This window comes from Rhinatrema bivittatum, chromosome 3 (genome assembly GCF_901001135.1).
Source record: "Rhinatrema bivittatum chromosome 3, aRhiBiv1.1, whole genome shotgun sequence".
Classification (NCBI taxonomy): domain Eukaryota; kingdom Metazoa; phylum Chordata; class Amphibia; order Gymnophiona; family Rhinatrematidae; genus Rhinatrema; species Rhinatrema bivittatum.
This window is the reverse complement of record NC_042617.1, coordinates 6,970,616-6,993,467: the sequence shown is the minus strand read 5'-3', so window position 1 is coordinate 6,993,467 and position 22,852 is coordinate 6,970,616. Positions and strand designations below refer to the sequence as shown.

Sequence of the window (22,852 nt, the reverse complement as noted above, 5' to 3'; positions counted from 1 at the left end):
AGCAGAATTTGAATAAAAGTGACATGTTGCCTTTTTATAGGTAGGAGTGTTACTATTGAAGTGATGCCAGTTAGTGCTGTTTTGGTATGGGAGGTTTAGTATATTGTAATTCAGTTTATTCATGGCACTCTGAGGGTTAACACACATTGCAATTAGGGTTGCCAACTTTTCCATAGAGCAGGACTGGACACTTGAGGACCCGGGATGGGGTGGGGGATTAGTTTCCCCCTATATTTGCATAAATTATCGATCCTGCCAGTGAACTTCCTAAACAGTGTATCAATGTATCTGCTGGGCACCACCTCCTCTCCCTATGCGTCCAATCACAGCATGAGAAAGGAGGCAGGGATACAGCACAGCTCTCCTTCAATAGGCTCCGACCTGCCTCTCTCTGCCTCTAACTAAGAGGCTGTGGGGAAAAAAAGAGGATCCACCTGGAAAACCGGACATTTAGTGTCGGGTCAGTACTTCTGACTGGACAGAAAGCCTGAAAACCTGGCTATCCGCTCCAAAACTGGACAGCTGGCAACTCTAATTGCAATAGGGTTCCAAGTATGTTTCTCCAGGGATTTCTGGCTGGCACCACAACAGTGCAAATAAATATAATATACATATTGCAAGGGATATTTTTACCTTAGAAGATTGCACTTTGCATATATTTTTCATATAAAACCTGTTATTTATAAATAATTTTTATGTATGTAGGATGGGCTTGGGGGAGGACAAGGGTGCAGGTCTATGAGATTAACTTAGGTTGTCTGGTACCCTTTGCTGCAAGCAGCGGCGGGGGGGGGGGAATGGGGAAAATGCATGCAAATTAGTAGAGGGAGGGGAGAGTCAGGCCCCTCCAGTCCTCAAGTGTCCCGTCTTGTATTTTGGAACGGTCGGAGCCCTCCATGCAATGGGGTCCTCGGGCTCAGAAGGGACCCGCTTCTCCCCTGGGGTGTCCAGGCCTCCTGAGCCGCGCTGCCCTTTCTGTGCCCGAATCCAAGATGGCGGCGGCGGCGGCGCCTCGCGGCTGCTCACGCTCTGCTCAGGCCGGAAGCGGAAGCTGCAGCGGCGGGCGGAAGATGGCGGCGCGCGCCGGGCTCTGGCTTCCCTGGCGCCGGCTGCTCACGGGGCTGCTGACGGGCAGCGGGGGGAGAGTGACGGCGGTGCGGGGCCTGAGGGAAGGTGAGGAGGGCAGGGGTTGGAGGGAGCACGCCTCCTCCTCCTGTGGTCGGGCCTTATCCACCTCCGGCTCCTTCCTGACTTTTTCTTTTGTTTTTTTGTGCAGTTGTGGAAGTTACGGAAGGGAACACGACGACCGTACGTATCCCCCCTCCCCCTTGTTTTGTGACTGCTCCCCGTTCTCTGAATCCTGCACCTTCTCAGCCTGCTTCTGGGCCCTGTCAGAGGGGCAGTGCAGGGTCGTAACCCCCCCCCCCCCCCATCCCATTCCCTCATGCAGAGGCAGCGCAGGGTCCTCTACCTGCCCCTCACTGGGCCCTGTCAGAGGGGCAGTGCAGGGTCATACCCCCCCCCCCCATCCCATTCCCTCATGCAGAGGCAGCACAGGGTCCTCTACCTGCCCCTCACCTCTCACCTGGGTCCTGTTAGAGGGGCAGTGCAGGGTCGTAAACCCCCCCCCCCCCATCCCATTCCCTCATGCAGAGGCAGCGCAGGGTCCTCTACCTGCCCCTCACTGGGCCCTGTCAGAGGGGCAGTGCAGGGTCATACCCCCCCCCCCCCCATCCCATTTCCTCATGCAGAGGCAGCACAGGGTCCTCTACCTGCCCCTCACCTCTCACCTGGGTCCTGTTAGAGGGGCAGTGCAGGGTCGTAACCCCCCCCCCCCCCCAATCCCATTCCCTCATGCAGAGGCAGCGCAGGGTCCTCTACCTGCCCCTCACTGGGCCCTGTCAGAGGGGCAGTGCAGGGTCATAACCCCCCCCCCCCATCCCATTCCCTCATGCAGAGGCAGCGCAGGGTCCTCTACCTGCCCCTCACTGGGCCCTGTCAGAGGGGCAGTGCAGGGTCACCCATTCCCCCCCCCCCCCCATCCCATTCCCCCATGCTGAGGCAGCGCAGGGTCCTCTACCTGCCCCTCACCTGGGTCCTGTTACAGGGGCAGTGTAGGGTCATACACCCCCCCCCCCCAATCCCATTTCCTCATGCAGAGGCAGCACAGGGTCCTCTACCTGCCCCTCACCTCTCACCTGGGTCCTGTTAGAGGGGCAGTGCAGGGTTGTAACCCCCCCCCCATCCCATTCCCTCATGCAGAGGCAGCGCAGGGTCCTCTATCTGCCCCTCACTGGGCCCTGTCAGAGGGGCAGTGCAGGGTCATAACCCCCCCCCCCCATCCCATTCCCTCATGCAGAGGCAGCGCAGGGTCCTCTACCTGCCCCTCACTGGGCCCTGTCAGAGGGGCAGTGCAGGGTCACCCATTCCCCCCCCCCATCCCATTCCCCCATGCTGAGGCAGCGCAGGGTCCTCTACCTGCCCCTCACCTCTCACCTGGGTCCTGTTAGAGGGGCAGTGTAGGGTCATACACCCCCCCCCCAATCCCATTCCCTCATGCAGAGGCAGCACAGGGTCCTCTACCTGCCCCTCACCTCTCATCTGGGCCCTGTGAGAGAGGCAGTGCAGGGTCACACAAACACCCCCTCCATCCCATTCCCCCATGCAGAGGCAGCGCAGGGTTCTCTACCTGCCCCTCACCTGGGTCCTGTCAGAGGGGCAGTGCAGGGTCACCCATTCCCCCATGCAGAGGCAGCGCAGGGTCCTCTACCTACTACTACTGTTTAACATTTCTATACCGTTGCATGACATATGTATCGCTGTAAAAACATAAAACTGCCCAATAGAGCTTATAAACAAATAAGACAAACAAACATACAGGACACGAGAATTGGTTAAAAGAAAAAGAAAGTCAAGACTTAAAGCAGACAATCAAGCATAAGATTTAAAAATGGTTCCAAAAAGATGGGTCTTTAGATAGGAATTAAACATGGCAAGAGAGGGAGCATGATGTGCCAGTTCAGGAAGCTATTCCAAGCACACGGCGCAGCCAGGTAGAAAGCACGTAGTCGGGAATTGGCAGTATTAGAGAAGGGCATAGATAGGAGTGACTCTTCCAACGAGCGGAGTGCAGGAGGAGGGGTGTAGAGAGAAATAAGAGAGGAGAGGTAGTGAGGAGCTGCAGAGTGAAGGCTCTTGTAGCAGGGAGTCAGGAATTGGTGGTAGAGGAGAAGGGCACAGATAGGTGTGACTTGTCTGATGAGAGGAGTGCAGGAGGAGAGGATTAGAGAGAGATAAGAGAGGAGAGGCAGTGAGGAGCTGCAGAGTGAAGGCTTTTGTAGCAGGGAGTCAGGAATTTGAGGTAGAGGAGAAGGGCACAGATAGGAGAGACTTGTCTGATGAGTGGAGTGCAGGAGGAGGGTGTAGAGAGAGATAATAGAGGAGAAGTAGTGAGGAGCTGCAGAGTGAATACATTTGTAGGAAAGAAAGAGGAGCTTGAACTGTATGCAGGATGGGATAGGGAGCCAATGCAGTGACTTCAGAAGAGGGGTTATGTGAGCGTAGCGACTATAGTGAAAGATTAAGTCATGCAGCTGAATGTAGGACAGATTGCAGTGGAGAGAGATGGCTTGCCAGGAGACCTGTGAGGAGCAGGATGGAATAGTCTAAGCTATGTTGAATTTAAGGTGGCGGCGGGACATCCAGGCAACAGTGTCATACAAGCAGGTCGGGATCTGGAATTGGATTTCTGGTGAAAGTTCTGGTGTACATAGGTAGATCTGGGAGTCGTCAGCATAAAAATGGTATCGAAAGCCATGAGAGGAAATCAGAGCACCAAGGGACTTAGTATATAGTGAGAAGAGAAGAGGGCCCAGGGCGGAGGCACACCAGTTGATTGTGGAATGGCAGGCAGTAGAGGAGGATTCACCAGAGGGAATGCTAAACGTGTGATGGGAGAGGTAAGAAGAGAACCAAGACAGGAAAGAGTCCTGAAATCCAAGTGAGGACAGAGTATCAAGGAGTAGCTGCTGATCAACAGTGTCAAAAGCAGCAGACAGAACAGATATAGTTGCACTGGAGAAAGTGCAGAGAAGAGCGACCAAAATAAGGGGCATGAAACTGCTGCCCTGCGAGGAAAGACTAAAGAGGTTAGGGCTGTTCAGTTTAAGAAGAGATGACTGGGGGGGGGGGGATATGATAGAGGTCTACAAAATCATGAAAGGACTTGAACAAGTTAATGTAAATCAGTTATTTTCCTAGCGTGTAGCCAGATGGACTCAGGACCAGTGGGTATTGTGCTCTTCTGCTAGCAGATGGGAGACGGAGTCAGATTTCAAAGCTGACACTCTAGATACCCCCCTGCAGTAACCTCAGCTCTTCAGTATCTCTCAGTCTCCTAGCAGATGTGGACGCTATCCCACACACTAGAATAGTGTTAAGAATTACAACAAAGAAGAAACAAAATTCACCTTAAAGAAGATCGAGCCCCGCTCTCCTGTGGTGAAACCTAAGGGTCCCTCCCCCAGCTGAGAATTCCTGAGGTGATCTCCGATATCCTTTATTTATTTTATTTATTTATTTATTTATTTATTTTGAGGATTTTATATACCGATGAACGTTGGGAACGTCTCATCGGTTTACAAGAAACAACGTGGGGCAAACTGCACTTTACAGAGAAACTTGAACCAAATATACAATAAAGAACGAAAACATAATATTTCTAACAGATACCTCAATTAAATTACAAATGTGCATTAGTTTAACAAAAGAAGGGGAAATATGATACAGTATAAAGGGAGAAGAAAGGAGGGAGATATTTACAAAAGAAAGGCATGTTAGATAATTAGATAAAGAGTTAAATTGCAATAAGTAGGACGCGTGATGGAAATGTTATCAAGCAAAAGCTTGCTTGAAGAGGTAGGTTTTTAGATTGTGTTTAAATTTTTTTGGGCAGGATTCCTGCCGTAGATAAGAGGGGAGTTTATTCCAAAGGGCAGGCCCAGCTAAAGATAGTGCCCGAGCTTTAGTGGAAGTAAGTTTGGATTGTCTGGGTGAGGGAGTAGTGAGGGTAGCCCTGTGTTGTTGCCTTAACGGTCTGCTTGCATTGTGAAAGCTGAGGTGATCGGAGAACCAGTGCATGTCTTGGTTGTGGAGGGCCTTATGGATCAGGGTGAGAGTTTTATAGGATATTCTTTCAGCGACAGGTAGCCAATGCAAGTTTTTAAGAACAGGGGTGATGTGGTCGCTTTTTTGAGTGTTTGTTAGAATCCGTGCAGCAGCGTTTTGTAGAAGCTGTAGAGGGAGTAGTGTACTTTTGGGTAAACCTAGCAGTAGGGCATTGCAATAGTCGATTTTGGATAAAATGAATGCTTGCAGGATGGTGCGAAAATCACTGAGATGCAGCAGGGGTTTGATTTTAGAGGTGTGCCTTGGTCTGGTAGCTGGTTCCCGGCATGGACAAGTTCCTGGAGGAAAAGTTAATTAATTATTAAGGTAGAGTTGCAGAAATCCACTGCTTAGTTTTGGGATAAGCAACTTGGAATCTCTCTACCCCTTGGGATCCTGCCAGGTACTTGTGACCTGGATTGGCCACTGTTGGGCACAGGATGCTGGGCTTGATGTACCCTTGGTCTGACCCAGTATGGCAAGCCTTATTATGTTATGTTCTTAAGTGTTTTAGAAATTCATAGCCAGATGGGTACATTCACCTTGGGACCTGATGGCCACTTCCAGAATGCCTTGGCTAAGAAGTTTTTCAGCCAAAGACAGGTGCAGGGCTCAAAATGCTTAGATGCTCTGGTCCAACCATGGTCACAACATGAGCTAATGTATGGCTTCCTGCCAGTGCTGCTGATAAGGATGGATCCTTCAAGTGTCATTTTGGTGGCACCAGACTGGGCCAGACGGCCATGGTGTGTGGATCTGGCTAGACTTGGGTGGGGATCTCTGCTCAGGCTCTCCTGTGGCAAGGCCTGATGGAGCCCTGTCTCCATTTTGCCTTACAGCCTGGCTATTGAAAGGACAAGATTGAGGAAACAATGGTAGGAAGCAGAGGTTACAAAGTTAAAATCCAAAACAAGGAATCCTCTAGATTTGACTCTGTCATAGGAGTCCCTCAAGGTTCTTCATTATCTCCGACCCTATTTAATATCTATCTTCTTCCTCTCTGCCAACTTCACACCAACCTCAATCTAAAGTACTTCCTTTATGCAGACGATATCCAAATCATCATCCCCATCAAAGATACATATTCTGAAACTCTTGACTACTGGGAATCATGCCACCTGAAAATCAAACAACTACTAAACAACCTACACCTCATCTTAAACTCTTCTAAGACAGAAATCCTTCTCATTTCTCCGGAAACCAACATCTCCAACACTACTCTTCCCACCAACCTACCTACCACACAAGTTCGAGACTTAGGAGTGATAATAGACAACCGGCTAAACTTCAAGGCCCATATCAACAAAACAACCAAAGACTGCTTCTATAAACTCCAGGTTCTGAAGAGGATAAGACCTCTTTTCCATGCCCAAGACTTCAGAACGATCATCCAAGCAGTCATTTTTGCAAAATTAGACTATTGCAATTCCCTATTGCTAGGTCTGCCCTCTTCCTACTCCAAACCACTACAGATGGTTCAAAATTCAGCAGCTCGATTACTAACAGGCGCAAGAAAGAGAGACCACATATCCCCCATTCTGAAAGAGTTACATTGGCTACCCGTCCACTTCCGTATCATGTACAAAGCCATTTGTGTCATCTTCAAAACTATTCATCAACGCATCTCCCTCGATCTACAAATCCCCCTCCAAGTATACAACTCGACAAAACCTACCAGAAATGTCTACCGAGGCGCCCTCAAAGTTCCCCCTGCGAAAATGACCAAACACATCACTCTAAGAGATCGTGCCACCTCCACTGCTGGCCCTTCTCTGTGGAATTCCATTCCCACAGATCTCAGACTGGAACCCTGCCTCTTAACTTTTAGGAAAGTACTTAAGACTTGGTTATTCAAGCAAGCTTTCCCAGACACAATCTAATATCACGTCATAAATACAAACCAAGGACTTCAAATATTCAGCCATTAATCATGCCATTTTTACATAGCATTTAATTTATTTGTATACCGTTCAACCGTTTATTCTTTCCTATCTCTTCCTTCTTATCCAAGTTCTGCTACCCTTGTTATTTGTAACTGCTCCTTCGATCACCACAGTTCTAGTTGATGTATTTAATGCACTCCCGTTTCATGTAAACCAGCAAGATATGTGCTCATGATTGCCGGTATATAAAAACCTTAAATAAATAAATAAATAAATAATGTGAAATTACTGACCGCAAGGAACTGGTCTGTTCCCTAGCATATGTTAGAATCTGGAGAATGAGGCACTATGCTCGGCCAAGAGTTGATCTCTTCAATTTTGGCTTTCTGCAGGAAAGCTTAGGTAAAGGATTAGCTTTTATCTCGCTAAGAGTACAGGTGGCAGTCTTGATTTGTTATAGGGAGCAGATCCAGATGTGGTACGTGTTTTTTTTTCTGAGGAGTTAAAAACGTGACCCCCAGTTCACCAGGTAATTCCAGCATGGCATCTGAACTCTGTGCTTAACGCCCTGACAAAGGCCCTCTTGAACCTCTGAAGAAAGCATCCCTTAAATATGTGATAGTGCTGAAGGCAGTGTTCCTAGCAGCCACCTAGGAGAATTTCAGAACTCCTGGTTTTGTCACATAGGGATCCCTGTTTGGTTTTTTCCAAGGACAGGATCACAATATGTGTAGTCTTTTTCCTTTTTGCCTAAGACACGGTTAGCCGAAACTCATAAAACAAGTTTTCTGTGTTATCGGGATATCTTTGTGGAATATTTTGCTAGAAGTATTAAGAATTATTGATGATATCCCTAAATTTTGCAAGCAGTTGAAAGCACTTTTATTTTGCAAACGATGAAGGTCTCGTGATGTTTAATTTGTTTTTTTTTTAATCTATTTTAAGGATTGTTTTTGGTTATTTTGTTTATTACTGATTATATGCTATTTGTTGTAATCTGCTTAGCACAGGAATCTGCTCTAGGTGGCATAGATACTGTTTACAAATAAATAAGGTAGTATCACATTTTCATCTGAACCGCATCAGAGCCAGCTGAATGTTGAGGACACAAGAGGAGGCTGCACTCCTTGGATGTGCGTAAGGTGTACTTAAAGGTCACAAACACCTTCCGGAAGTCTGATAGGATGTTTGTTCGTTTGGTGACTGGCACAAGGGTGCATCTAAGGCATCCATTGCGAGATGGATCAAAGAGGCAATTGCCTCATCCTACATTGGAAAAGACAAGTACCAGAGGGATTAAGGCCTCATTCGTGTTGGTGCACAGACTGGTGGCTCTGCAGGAAATCTGCAAGGTAGCAACATGGACACTATTGCACTCCTTTGTCAAGGATTACCGGTTAGACCTGCAGACCAAGGAGGCCATCATCTTTGGGGTTAGGATCCTGGAGACCGTCTTGGCTTCATCCTTTCTGGGATAGACACTGCTTGGGTACGTCTGACATATCTGGGCTGGTCTGGTAGGACGATGAAGATGGTGAAATTTAAGTGTACGTATTAATTTCCTTTCCTTGAGTCTTGACAGAAAAGTTTAGAATCCACCCAGAAGCCATAGCAATGAAGTGATATAAAAATAAGAGATTATATAGTAGTAAGAATGTATAAAGAACAAACTGAACATCCTTGGGGATGTAACAGGATGGCCAAAAGGTGGCTTCGGAGGAGGTACAGGTTGACCTGTTCATCAGATGAGTATATACATTTCTTTTTTCAGTTGAGGGGGCTAAGTCTCTAAGGTGTTGGGAGCCTGGGCAAGAGATTACTGACATTCCTTCGTACTACACTAGACTGTTTAGAAGAGATGATGTCAGAAAAGAAATGTTTGTTCTCTGCCTATATCCAGTGGTGGGTGAGCACAAGCTTGCATCTGGATTGGTCTGTCAGTACTCAAGGAAAGGAAATGATCGGGTTCTCTTAAGTTTCAGCTTAGTGGAGTACCACAGGGATCTGTACTGGGATCTGACCTGCTTAACATATTCGTTAATGATCTGGAAATGGGAAAAACAAGTAAGGCGATCAAATCTGCAGATGCCTCAAAATCGTTCAAAGTTGTTAAAACCAGCAGATTGTGAGGCACTGCAAAAGGCTTGTTACTCTTACACAGGATCTTGCAAAACTAGGAGACTGGGCATGTGACTGGAAGATAAAATGGCACAGTGCTGCCCATAAGGAAAAATAATCCCAATTATACAGGTACACAATGCTGGGTTAAGAACATAAGAAAATGCCATACTGGGTCAGACCAAGGGTCCATCAAGCCCAGCATCCTGTTTCCAACAGTGGCCAATCCAGGCCATAAGAACCTGGCAAGCACCCAAAAACTAAGTCTATTCCATGTAACCATTGCTAATGGCAGTGGCTATTCTCTAAGTGAACTTAATAGCAGGTAATGGACTTCTCCTCCAAGAACTTATCCAATCCTTTTTTAAACACAGCTATACTAACTGCATTGGGAATGAGCATCCTGGAAAAGGACCTTGAAATTCTCAGCTCGCTGTGCTGTGGTGGACAAAACAGCAAAGAGAAAGGTCCACAAAGGAATGGAGAGTAAAACAGGAAATAACCTGTTGCTTCTGTATCGTTTCCTGCGGATTGTGTGCAGTTCTAATTGCGCCATCGCTAGAAAAGGTGCGGAGGAGGGTGATAGAAATGATGAAGGGGATGGAAAAGCTTTCCCTCTGGCGAGAGACTGAGGAGTTTAGGCTTCTTCAGCCTGGAGAAGAGATGGCTGAGAGGGGATCAGGAGTGACATGGAGGGGCAGTTATTATCCTCCCAAATACAACTCCTGCTGTTTATCACCCAGCGCAGTAAAACACTCATTAGAGTCTGAAACGAGGGAGCCCTCCGTGATTATGATTAATTCAGCTGTGTACTTATTACATTTCAGGGGAGGTTTATTAGGAAATCTTCTTAATTGTGTTGTAATATGATGAGGGGGGAACCAGATTGTACTTATCATCTGGCTGGGCTTAGTGACCGTGGCATTATGTTCTTATGTGCTCTCTGGTTCTCCCCTCTCCAAACCTGAATGTCTGCTGTGGAAGGACTGGGCAGTGTTTTCTTCTTTCCTCTACCAAGACTTTATGTGGGCTGTGAAACTGACGTGTAGCGTATTCTCTCTCTCTCTTTACTAGATTGAAGGCAGGGTACAAGAGGAGGCGAAGGTTCCCGTGCTCCCTCCCAACCCCTCAGGCCAGTGTCCAATCTGCCGCTGGAACCTGAAGCATAAGTACAATTACACGGTAAGTCTTTCTCTAGGTACTGTGCCTGTCCGAGGAGATCAGCACAGCCCTGAATGGATGGAGATGAGAGAGTTGGGTGGCATGGGAGGAGATAAGGAACCAGGCTGACTCTGCAGAAATCCGTGCTGCCTCACCACAGCTATGCATTGGCTCTTCCTGCAGCCTAATGCTGACTCCCGCTCACTTAGCACCGCACCGGAAAGCACTGACGGTGGACTGAGGGGTAGCCAGAGCTGGGAAGGTGCGTAAGGAGAGCTATAATTAGTGGAAAAGAGGAGGGGATCATGCTGTTGTACAGGTCTTGGGGACATTACTTGCACTATTGTATTCAGTTTTGGAGGCCATACCTCCAGAAGGACATAGGTGGCCCTTAGAAGGGCTACCAAAAGCCCTAGGAGATGAGACTTGTTGACAGAAATATGTATATGCAAGAGGAAAGAGAGACACACACATTGGAAGTCAATGCATGAGACTCTGAGGGGAGGAGACTCAGAAACACCCTCAGGAAATACTTTTCAGAAAGTGTATTGCATGCATGCTGTGTTTTCCTGGCGGAAGAAAAAGTAGGAACTCATTTTCAGAATGCATGAGATAAGGACAGAGGATCCTTAGCTGCAAGCGTTAGAGGTGGCAAAGCATGAGCTAGCAGCCTGTGTTTATAGCACTATATTCAAACAATTCAACAGAGGGTTGGGGTTACTAGAATGAATGGCAAAGTGTGGGTACTATGGATTGGTAGTGGTGCTTGTGCAACCTGTCTGGCAGGAGACCTAGGAAGCTGGATGATCAGGCAATGGCCACACTGGTATTAGGAACTATTCACATAATTAAAAGACTTTGTGCTTAGATTTAGGTAGGGGAGGACTACTGAGTATAAAGAACACGATGACTGCTGTCCAGGATGAGGAGAGAGATCTTACAAGTGGCAGCTGGGATAGATCCTCAGCAGTGTGGACAGGAAGCACTGGACAGACTGGGTGGATTATTTGATCTCTTTGCCACCATTACTAAGTCTTCTTCCTCTTTGTGCATGTGTCACCATTTCCTGCCGCCATCCACTTCTCTCATCGTGTACTCCTAACTGTACCCTCAGTTAGACAAGCACCTTTGATGTCTACCTCTGGAATCAACTCCCCCCCCTTGTACCCAGAAATCCAGTTTCTCTGTCCTCATTTACACTTTTACATTCCCGCTAATCAGAGCGCTCTCCTGCCCTCATCACTTCGTTCTCTTTGTACTGCTGTCAGCTGCCTTTTTACATTATCTGCTTTGTAAGTCGCTTTGGGGAAGTACAGGGGGTAAGTAGAAGTAAGAGAAAAAGAAGGAAGCTGTGTATGATGGCTCCTGGTTCAGATCTGAATAGACAGCTAGCAATAAGCAATGTCTGTAGATATTTAACAGAATTGCTCTCAAAAGGGAGAGTTAAAATTAGAAATCACCTTCAACAGGTTGAGGGGTGGTGAAGATTCTGCTAACTAAGGTTACTCGGTTTACTTTGTGATCCCCAAAAAGGAGGGCACATTTCGTCCCATCCTCGATCTGCAAAAGGTAAACCATTGTCTTCGGATTCCTCGTTTTCAAATGGAGACCCTGAGGATTGTAATGGCGGCGGTACGGAAAGGGGAGTTTCTAGCGTCGCTGGACCTCACGGAGGCATACCTGCACATTCCAATCTGGTTCAGCCACCAAAGGTTTCTGTGCTTCAAGGTCTTGGGGCAGCACTTCCAATTTCGAACCCTCCCATTTGGACTCGCCACAGCTCCTCGAACGTTCACCAAGGTGATGATGGTGGTTGCGGCCTTCCTTCGCAAGGAAGGAATTTTAGTCTCCCCTTATCTGGATGACTGGTTGATCTGGGCGAAGTCTCAGGACGACTGCGAGAGATCAGTTCGCATGGTGATGTTCACCTTACAGTCCCTCGGGTGGGTCATCAATGTGCAGAACAGTCACTTGGAACCCACCCAAGACCTGATTTACTTGGGAGCTCGGTTCGATACCTTGCGCGGCAAAGTGTTTCTGGCGACAGACCAAGTGACAAATTTACAAGGCCAAATCCATGCCCTTCTCCAGGGAGAGAATCCGACAGTCTGGCATCATCTGTAAGTCCTGGGTTCCATGGCATCCATCTTGGACTTGGTTTCGTGGGCATTCGCTCACTTACGACCATTACAGTGTGCGCTTTTGTCGCGATGGAGTCCGGTGTCAGAGCAGTTCCACCTACCAGTGCCGCTGCTTCCAGAATCCAGAGTCAGTCTGTTGTGGTGGCTTTTGAGTGACAATCTGGAATGGCGGGTGGACTTGGACCGCCCCAAATTGGCTGATAATCTCCACCGATGCCAGTCTATCTGGTTGGGGAGCAGTGTGTGCAGACAAGTCCGCCCAAGGCCTCTGGTCACCGACGGAAGGATCCTGGTCTATCAGTCGTCTCGAGATGCGAGCCATTCAACCTGCCCTGCAAGCATTCCTACCCTGGATCCAGGGCAGAATGGACGGGTGTTTTCCGACAAGGTGTTTTAAATGCTAATTGAAAAAGATAAGTTTTGAGTGATTTTTGAAATGGGAAGGATTTGAAATTGAACGAAGAGGGTTGGGAAGGGAATTCCATAAAATGGGTCCCGCAACTGAGAAGGCTCGTTTTCGGGTGACTTCTAGCCTTGCTAATTTAGGAGAGGGGATATCTAGAAGATTTTGGGTAAGAGAACGTAGATGACGGGTAGGTTTGTAGATCCGCAATGATGAGCAAAGCCAGATGGAGGTTGGGTTATGGATCAGACCATGTATAATAGACATAATTTTAAATTGTATCCTAAATTTTACTGGGAGCCAATGTAACGATTGGAGGATTGGGGTGATATGACTATGTAGAGGGGTCCTGGTTAATATTCGGGCGGCACTATTTTGAATCAATTGAAGGGAATGTAAAGAGGAATCAGGTAATCCTAGGTAGAGTGCGTTGCAATAGTCTAATCCAGAAAATATTAGTGATTGAAGAATGGTTCTATAGTCACGGAAAAAGAGTAACGGTCGAAGATGTTTTAATAGTCGTAGTTTATAAAAGGATTTTTTGGTGAGTGAAGAGATTTGTTGTTTCATGGAAAGATCTGAATTAATGATTATGCCTAGATTAATGGCATAACGAGTTATGGGGATAGATATATTGTTTATTGTCAACTGTGCAGGGGGTCCAATAGTGGGGTCTGTAATAGAGGAGAGATGTATGATTTCTGTTTTTGAAGAGTTTAATTTTAAACGGTTGTGAGAGAGCCAAGAATTTATAGTGGAGAGATAGAGGGAAACCAAGGCTAGTGTTGCTGACCAAGATGTTTTGTATGGGACATAGAACTGAATGTCATCTGCATAGATTTTGAATTGTAAATTTAGAGAAGATAAGATATTACATAGTGGAAGAAGATATATGTTAAACAAAATAGGAGATAATGATGAGCCTTGAGGGACACCAGAGTTAGTAATATAGGAAGTGGAAGTGTGTTGATTAAAGTTGACTTGCTGAGGGCGATCTGAAAGGAATGATGAAAACCAGTTTAGAACTGTACCTGTGATGCCTATGGACTTTAAACCGGAGATAAGGATTTGATGGTCTATTGTGTCAAAAGCTGAAGAAATATCTAAAAATACTATAATGTAGTCAGTGTATGAGTCGAAAGCACGAAAAAAAAGTGTCAAAAGATGATAATAGAAGTGTTTCTGTTGAATGTCCCTTTCTAAATCCATGTTGGTTGATGTGGAGAATATTGTAGTCTGAGAGAAAATCGGTAAGCTGTTTTAATACTGCGGATTCTATTAGTTTTGCCAAGGAGGTAAGGGAGGCAATAGGTCTATAATTGTTGAGATCTGTAGTATCCTTAATTTTTGATTTTAGAATTGGGAGTATAGATGTCTTTTTCAAGTCATATGGAAATTCTCCAGTTTCAAGAGACTGGTTTACCAGTAGGTGAAGAAAAAAGCAGGCTTCTTGTTTGAGGGCTTTAAAGAAAACTCCAGAGCATGGGTTGTAGGGAGAATTAGAAACTTTATGCTTACTTATGATGGTCTGGATAGAACTTTCTGATACAGAGGAAAATTGTGACCAAGAGTGGATGGGGTCTATCTTTCCTTGTATTGGGTAGGGTAGGTTGGAAAATTCCTTTGAGATGTTAGATACTTTTGTTTCAAAGTGCTTAGCGATTTTATTGCAAAAGTTGGGATCAGAGTCTATGACATATTCATTTTGAGGAGTGGTAAGAGATTTAACAATATTGAAGAGAGCATTGGCGTTGCCATTGGCTTTGGAAATTATATTTGCATAATGATGTTTTTTTGCTAGATTTATTTCCTTATTATAACGTCGTAAGTTGCAACGGTATGCGTTTTTTGTTTCTGGAGTTCTAGTAGTACGCCATTTACGTTCTAATTTCCTGAGGTTACTTTTGAGAATATGTAAAGCTTTAGTATACCAGGGGGCATTGGGTTTATTCCGAGTGTTAGGTTTTATGGACTTATAGGGAGCTATGTTATCTAGAGTATTTGTAATTGCGGTATTCCAGGTTGCTACAGTGTCATTTATGTTAGATGATAACGTAGAAGGTAGATTGGGGGAAACAGTTTCCACAAATGAGTCAGTAGTGATAAATTTCCTTTTGTAAACTATTGGTGGTTTCTTTGAGGGAATGTGTTTGCTGGGGTTAATACTAAGGGAAAAATGAATTCTGTAATGGTCAGACCATGGAATAGGAACTGTTGTGATTGTATTCCAAACGGGGAAGTGGTAAAGTGGATTGAAAAACACCAGATCTAGTATTTGTCCTTTAGTGTGTGTGGGGGTGTTTATGAGTTGTTCCCAGCCTAGGCCATTCATGGCATCTAAAAAGGAATTGGTAATTATATTTGGGTTGCTAATATGTAAATTAAAGTCACCAAGCAGTATAGTTTTATTTAAATCTATAGAAAGTGTGGAAATAGTTTCTAAAAATATTGAAATATCTAAGTTAAGACAGCCGGGGGGGGTGCGACGACAGTGGCTTACATCAACAGATAAGGCGGGACGAGAAGTCCCGCAGTAGCGCTTGAGGTGCGACTCCTGTTTGCCTGGGTGGAGCGTCATCTCAGGGGGATTGCCGCTTCTCATGTCGCAGGAGTAGAGAACGTTCAGGCGGACTTCCTCAGCAGGCAACAGCTCGATCCAGGAGAGTGGGAGCTGTCCCTCGAAGCATGGAACCTCATCTGCGCAAGGTGGGGCGTATCACAGTTAGATCTGATGGCAACACAGGCAAATTCGAAGACAGAACGCTTCTTCAGCTGTCGACAGGAGAGGGGCTCAGTAGGGCTTGACGATCTGGTGTGCCCTTGGCCCACGGAAATTCTACTGTATGCCTTCTCTCCATGGCCCCTCATCGGTCAGATTCTCCGTAGGATAGAACTCCATCCAGGCAGGGTGGTTCTCGTAGCGCCATAGTGGCCGTGTCGCCCATTGTTCGCGGATCTAGTTTGCATGGCTCTAGAGGATTCCTTGCAGCTTGCTCATCTGCCGCATCTGCTTCGGCAAGGACCCATATTTTCGGATCGGGAGGATCACTTCTCTCTCGCGGCTTGGCTTTTGTGAGGCAACATTTACGCTTGTAAAGTTATTCCAAACAGGTCATTTCCATGCTCCTGAAGGCGAGACGCCCAGCCTATGTTAGAGACTGGAAACTGTTTGAGACGTGGTGCCATCAGTGTTCCTGTGATCCATTAGCAGTGGACGTCCTGCGGGTCCTGGAATTTCTGCAACAGGGACTCGCTAAGGGTTTAACATTCAATTCCCTTCGTGTTCAAGTGGCGGCTCTGGGTCCTTTGATTGGAAAGTTTAATGGCTGTTTGCTTGCAGTGCACCCAGATATTGCTCTGTTTCTCAAGGGGGTTAAGCATTTAAGGCCTCCCGTCCATTCTGTATGTCCAGATTGGCATTTGAACTTAGTGCTTCGGGTACTATCTGGTCCCTCTTTCGAGCCTCTCCGCAGAGCTTCGCTGAAGGATCTGACGTTGAAAACGGTGTTTTTGGTGGCCATTTGCTCGGCTCGTCGGATTTCAGAGTTACAGGCGTTGTCGTGTCGTGACCCTTTTCTTCAGATCTAAGACGATAGGGTGTCATTACGCACGGTTCCGTCCTTCGTTCCGAAGGTTGTATCGGCCTTTCACGTCAGACTGTAGAGCTTCCGGGGTTCCCTCAGTGGTTGCAGGAGTCCTCTCAGGGCAGAGACTTTCATCTTTTGGATGTGCGATGCATCTTATTGCAGTAACTGGAAGTTACCAATGACTTTCGACGTTCCGATCATTTGTTCATTCTCTTTGGTGATCCCAAAAAGGGGGACAAAGCGTCTAAGGTGTCCATCTCTCGTTGGATTAAGAGGCCATTTGTTCGTCATACAGACATCCGAGTTTGCCATCCAGGCAGCTAAACTTTCTCTCCAATCAGTCCTCAAGACAAAGATTCTTTAAGTTTGAAATTATTTATTGTACAAGTAAATTCTACTTACAATTGTTGCATCTCAAACACAAGTCCCAAGGCAAAGATCTTTGGTAACTGGAGACAGGGTAGCAGGAGGGAGAAGGAGGGAGAAGGAGGTCTCTTGTGTTGCAGGAGTTAGTTTATGGTAGAGGTAGGAAGCTTGAGGGATATGAGGCTGATTTAGTCTTCAGAAGAAGGCAGTAAGAAAGAAGGTAAAAAACCTGATCGTTTCAGGGAGTTTTACAGAGCGCTGCTGGCTCAGAAGCAAGCATGGGCAAGACTGAGCTCTTGTCGAGAGCTGCTAAAGGAAACGCCTCCACAAGCTGGGGGCAGGGGTCAAGATCCAATGGCAGCGAGCCTAAGAACCATGTGACACAGGGGGAGCATGAAGAGCAGTCCCTTAAACCTATAAAGCACCTAGGAAGACTCAACTTAGATTGAGGGACATTCAAGCTCTTCCGATAGTGAGAGAAAGTGGAGTGGGAGGGAGCTTCTCTTAAGGGCAAAGGCTCCTCTTAAAGGCAAAGGCTCACAGACTTTTATCATGGGTTACAAAAAGTATTTCAATATTAACGCAGAACGGAGTACTGCACTAAACACAGTTAAACTACAATATGTACAGATACAAACATGTACCCACTGCTGGGGATAGAACAGACTTCAAGTGCCTTTGGGGCTCAGAGCTCATTCCACTAGGGCCCAGGCTACTTCCTGGGCAGAATGTCAGTTGCTGTCGCCTCAGGAAATCTGTAGGGCGGCTGTGTGGTCCTCACTTCGCACTTTCACTAAACATTATGGACTGAACGTTAAGGCTTTTGATGAATCGTCCTTCGGTTAGAGTGTCTTGCGTGCGGGTCTTTCGGGTTCCCGCCCAGTGTAGGGTGGCTTGGGTACATCCCACTTCTCTGGACTGATCTGAGTATGTTCAGGAAATGAAAATTGGTTCTTACCTGCTAATTTTCGTTCCTGTAATACCACAGATCAGTCCAGAGGCCCACCCCTTTCTTCAGATACCGAAAGACTGTCTTGGTCAGAACTTGCTTAAGTTTTTTATTGTTGAAGTTCCTTTTTTGCAGACATGATTCATGGAGCAGTTTTTAGCAGTTGTTCGGTCTGGTTTTTGCCAGTGACGAAGTGGTAGTCCGTAAATTTGGTTGGGTGCTACCCTTCGTTATTTAGTTCTGTTAGCATGGGCTTGGGTACAGGTCAATACTGAATGACTGCAGGTGGCACTCTTGTTATGTAGCAGTGCCCAAAGTTCTAATTGTTCTCTGACTCCACCTGCTGGTAGGGATACACAACCCACTTCTCTGGACTGATCTGTGGTATTACAGGAACGAAAATTAGCAGGAAAGAACCAATTTTCGTTTAGTCAGCATTGCAGCCTCTCACATCACCGGGGTCGACAATGTTCAGGCCAACTTTCTCAGTCGCAACCTACTCGATTCCAGGGAGTGGGAACTCTCTCCAAAGGCGTTCAAGTTCATCTGCGACAGGTGGTCCAGGCCAAGCATGGACCTGATGGCAACGTTTCGCAATGCCAGGGCTCCTTGTTTCTTCAGTCGTCGCTGAGAGCCAGGAGCAGAAGGCATGGATGCCCTGATTCTTGCCTGGCTAAAGAACGTTCTACTGTACATGTTTCCTCCATGGCCTCTGATTGGCAAGTTGCTGAGGCGCATAGAATCTCACCCGTCGGAGGTGATTTTAGTAGCTCCAGAATGGCCAAGGCATCCATGGTTTGCGGATCTAGTCTATCTGATTGTGGAAGGACCCCTCCAGCTACGAGACATCTCGAACCTTCTTTGTCAGGGGCCCGTTTATTTAGAAGAGACAGATTGCTTTTGTCTAGCAGCATGACTTTTGAAAGGCAGCGTCTAAAGAGCAAGGGCTACTCTGATGTAGTTGTGGCTATCCTCTTGCGGTCTAGAAAACCCTCTGCTTCTCTGGCCTATGTCAGAGTTTGGGGGATTTTTGAGTTATGGTGTATTGATCAAGGGGTGGCTCCTGCTGGTGCCTTGGTTTTGCATATTTTGTCATTCTTACCGGCTGGCCTCGCAAATGGCCTTTCATGTAGCTTGTTACGAGTACAGGTGGTGGCTCTTGGCTACTTCTACAGTAAGGTCAGCGGAGCAGTGTTGGTTGCGCATCCGGATGTGGCACGTTTTCTCCAAGGAGCAAAACATTTACATCCGCTGGTCAGGAACCCTTGTCCGTCGTGGAGCTTGAACCTGGTTCTCAAGGCTCTGTGTGGGGCACCTTTTGAGCCGTTGAAGAGGGCGACACTAAAAGATCTTACGTTAAAGACTGTTTTCCTTGTGGCTATTTCCTTAGTTCGTCAGGTGTTGGAGCTTCAGGTTCCTGCAGGGAACCCTTTTTGAGAATTACGGATACGGGAGTTTCCTTACGAACGGTTCCATCCTTTCTCCCAAAAGTTGTGTCGTCCTTTCATTTGAATCAATCTGTGGGGCTCCTGTCCTTTACTGACTTGGATCGTGCCGATCCCCAGTTGAGGGATCTGAGGAAGCTGGACGTGCGTCACATTCTATTGCGTTATTTGGAGGTTACTAATAGTTTCCGCATGTTGGACCATCTCTTTGTGTTGTGGAGTGGTCACAACCGAGGGCACAAGGTGTCCAGGGCTATGGTTGCTCGCTGGTTGAAAGAGGCTATTGATTCGGCGTATCTGCTTCAAGGCCGGATGCTCCCGGTTGGGCTACGAGCACATTCTACCCATTTGCAGGCAGCATCGTGGGTGGAATGTCAACAAGTTTTGCCGCAAGAGATTTGTAGGGCAGCTATATGGAAGTCGTTCATGCCTTTGCGAGGCATTACCGGTTGGATGTCCAGGCCCCAGGCACCTGGGGGGTTTGGTGAAACTGTGATCCGAGCGGGACTCGAAGGGTCCCACCCTAACTAGAAGAGCTCTGGTACATCCCACTGTCTGGACTGATCCGGGTACGTACAGGGAAAGAAAATTGGTTCTTACCTGCTAATTTTCGTTCCTGTAGTACCAAGGATCAGTCCAGAGTCCCACCCATTTTCAGTATTCGGGTGATGAAAAGTCCACTCGTTCAATGCTTACATTTTTTTCTGCAGATGCATTTTCCAAATATTTATACACGCTCACGGGTTCTGTTTGTCTTAGGGTCTGTGAGCGGGTTTCCAGTTTCTCTCCCCTGGTTCTTGCGGGGCCGTTACTTGTTATGATAGTTTTTATCTTGTTCTGCTTTTATACAGTTAAATACTGACGGGAATGTCGGTGGCACCTCAGGGTATAGGGCAGAGTCGGTCAAAACTTCTCTGTCTCCATCTGTTGGGGGGAGGCAGAACCCAGGAGTCTGGTCTGATCCATGGAACTACAGGAATGAAAATTAGCAGGTAAGAACCAATTTTCTTTTCTGGGATCCAGCGGATCACAAGATCCAAGGCTGCATGGTTTTACCAGAGGCAGGTCCTGATAGAAGAATAGAGCCAAGGAATAAATGCAAAGGAGATGGGATAGATTTAGGAGTTTACAGAAAGGGTGCTGGACAGAAGGAGCAGCCTCCTTGTTGAGTTGTGGAGATGAGAATAGTGTCAGAAGTTAAGAAAACATGAGAGAAGCACAGAGGATCTCGGAGGGAAAGGAAGAGGTTTTCGAGCTGTGGATAGCCAGACTGAACGTCAGGTTCTGTGTTGGAGTAGCTGCTCCAGGCGTGACTTGGTCTGTGCGGACAGTGAGGTGACCATGATTCATGCACGGTGACAAATCTTACACAGAAAGACTCCCTGGCAAATGCAACGCTTAAGTTTCTCCCTACTAAACAGAGCTGCCCCAAAGAATATCCCCTCCTATCAAACGAACAAGGGAACATGTATGTAATTGCACCCGTTGGTGAAAGTTTGCGTTAAGGTTTAACAGCGCAGGTGGCTTTTCTTCTCACTCACTGATTTAATTGCAAATCATTCCCGAAATTTATATAATATTTTTTGAATTTTTTTGCTTATTAAAAATTGTTCCATATGATATTGAGCCTAATGTCCAAGAATCGTGCTCATAAGCTTGAAAAGTCCATTCTATGTCTCTCTCATTTTTACAGGAGAGTGGCTGAATGTATTAAAGATTGTTATTCTCATGCCGATCAATGAACCCACTCGCTCTCCGCCTAGGATAAAAATCCTCTCCAGCCCCTGAGGCAGACAGTGTTGTGTCGGGCACGGAAGAACAAGCGGGTTCATTGATCTGCCATTAAAGTTGTTGTTAATACAATAAAAGCAGCATGGTGGTTTTTCAGCGGGTGAGAGGAAAAGCCACTTCCGCTGATGAAACCTTACCGGACAAACTTTCACCACCAGGTACTCTTGAGTAGCTGACCAGCTGATAATTTATAGCAGCTCGGCAAGGGAGAATACGTGCAGAGAACAGTCAGGCTGGTCAGCATTCCCCCCATTCTTGATTACATTTCTAATGTGTACCCTTGTTACTGTCTTTTACTGTAAGAGACCAGGAGAGATGCAATGGGAGGTCAGACTGGGCAGAAGCTGCATGAGGAGATTGTGCTCGGCGACAGAGCACAAGCAATGCTAACAGAGGTTGTCAAATATGGAAATATTGCATCAGGCCATTTGCCCCTAACCAAACCTACAGCCCCTGCGGTGCCTTTGTAATAAAAGCTCTGCAGGTTTTGCTGCTGGCATAGAGCAGGTTTCACATGTTGTGCTGTGCTTCCTTAGTGTGTGATGGAGGGAGATAAGGAGGAAAGAGTAAAGATGTCTGTAGCTCACTTTAACGCCTGTATTTCTAGCCACATCATTGAATGCTACAGCAGCCGGGTCCTCCACCAAAGGTCACAAGTCTCCATGCAGTTATTTGGCACATGGGTCCTCTGCCCAAGTGTTCCAGAATGGCACAGAAATCCTCTACCCAAGGTCTCTGAGTGTCCCTGCACTGCCACTTACAGAAATCCTCTGTCCAAGGTCCTGAGTGTCCCTGCACTGCCACTTACAGAAATCCTCTGTCCAAGGTCCTGAGTGTCCCTGCACTGCCACTTACAGAAATCCTCTGTCCAAGGTCCTGAGTGTCCCTGCACTGCCACTTACAGAAATCCTCTGTCCAAGGTCCTGAGTGTCCCTGCACTGCCACTTACAGAAATCCTCTGTCCAAGGTCCTGAGTGTCCCTGCACTGCCACTTACAGAAATCCTCTGTCCAAGGTCCTGAGTGTCCCTGCACTGCCACTTACAGAAATCCTCTGTCCAAGGTCTGAGTGTCCCTGCACTGCCACTTACAGAAATCCTCTGTCCAAGGTCTCTGAGTGTCCCTGCACTGCCACTTACAGAAATCCTCTGTCCAAGGTCCTGAGTGTCCCTGCACTGCCACTTACAGAAATCCTCTGTCCAAGGTCTCTGAGTGTCCCTGCACTGCCACTTACAGAAATCCTCTGTCCAAGGTCTCTGAGTGTCCCTGCACTGCCACTTACAGAAATCCTCTGCCCAAGGTCTCTGAGTGTCCCTGCACTGCCACTTACAGAAATCCTCTGTCCAAGGTCCTGAGTGTCCCTGCACTGCCACTTACAGAAATCCTCTGTCCAAGGTCTCTGAGTGTCCCTGCACTGCCACTTACAGAAATCCTCTGTCCAAGGTCTCTGAGTGTCCCTGCACTGCCACTTACAGAAATCCTCTGTCCAAGGGTCCTGACTGTTAATTACCTCTGTCCAGGTCCTGAGTGTCCTGCACTGCCACTTACAGAAATCCTCTACCAAGGTCTCTGAGTGTCCTGCACGCCACTTACAGAAATCCTCTGTCCAAGGTCCTGAGTGTCCCTGCCACTGCCACTTACAGAAATCCTCTGTCCCAAGGTCCTGAGTGTCCCTGCACTGCCACTTACAGAAATCCTCTGTCCAAGGTCCTGAGTGTCCTGCACTGCCACTTACAGAAATCCTCTGTCCAAGGTCCTGAGTGTCCCTGCACTGCCACTTACAGAAATCCTCTGTCCAATGTCCTGAGTGTCCTGCACTGCCACTTACAGAAATCCTCTGTCCA

At 47.0% G+C, this 22,852-nt stretch overlaps 1 protein-coding gene across 1 annotated transcript in view; it reads left to right on the top strand.

The window, feature by feature from the left end:
* The first annotated feature begins 977 nt into the window (after nt 1-977).
* MRPS18A (mitochondrial ribosomal protein S18A) overlaps nt 978-22,852 on the top strand; it is a 43,886-nt gene continuing 22,011 nt past the window's right edge. Inside the window, exons 1-3 of the mRNA XM_029592865.1 lie at nt 978-1,173; nt 1,277-1,308; nt 10,242-10,349. Of these exons, the coding sequence (XP_029448725.1) occupies nt 993-1,173; nt 1,277-1,308; nt 10,242-10,349 (321 nt within the window). The 5' untranslated portion in view covers nt 978-992. The remainder of the gene's footprint in view (nt 1,174-1,276; nt 1,309-10,241; nt 10,350-22,852) is intronic.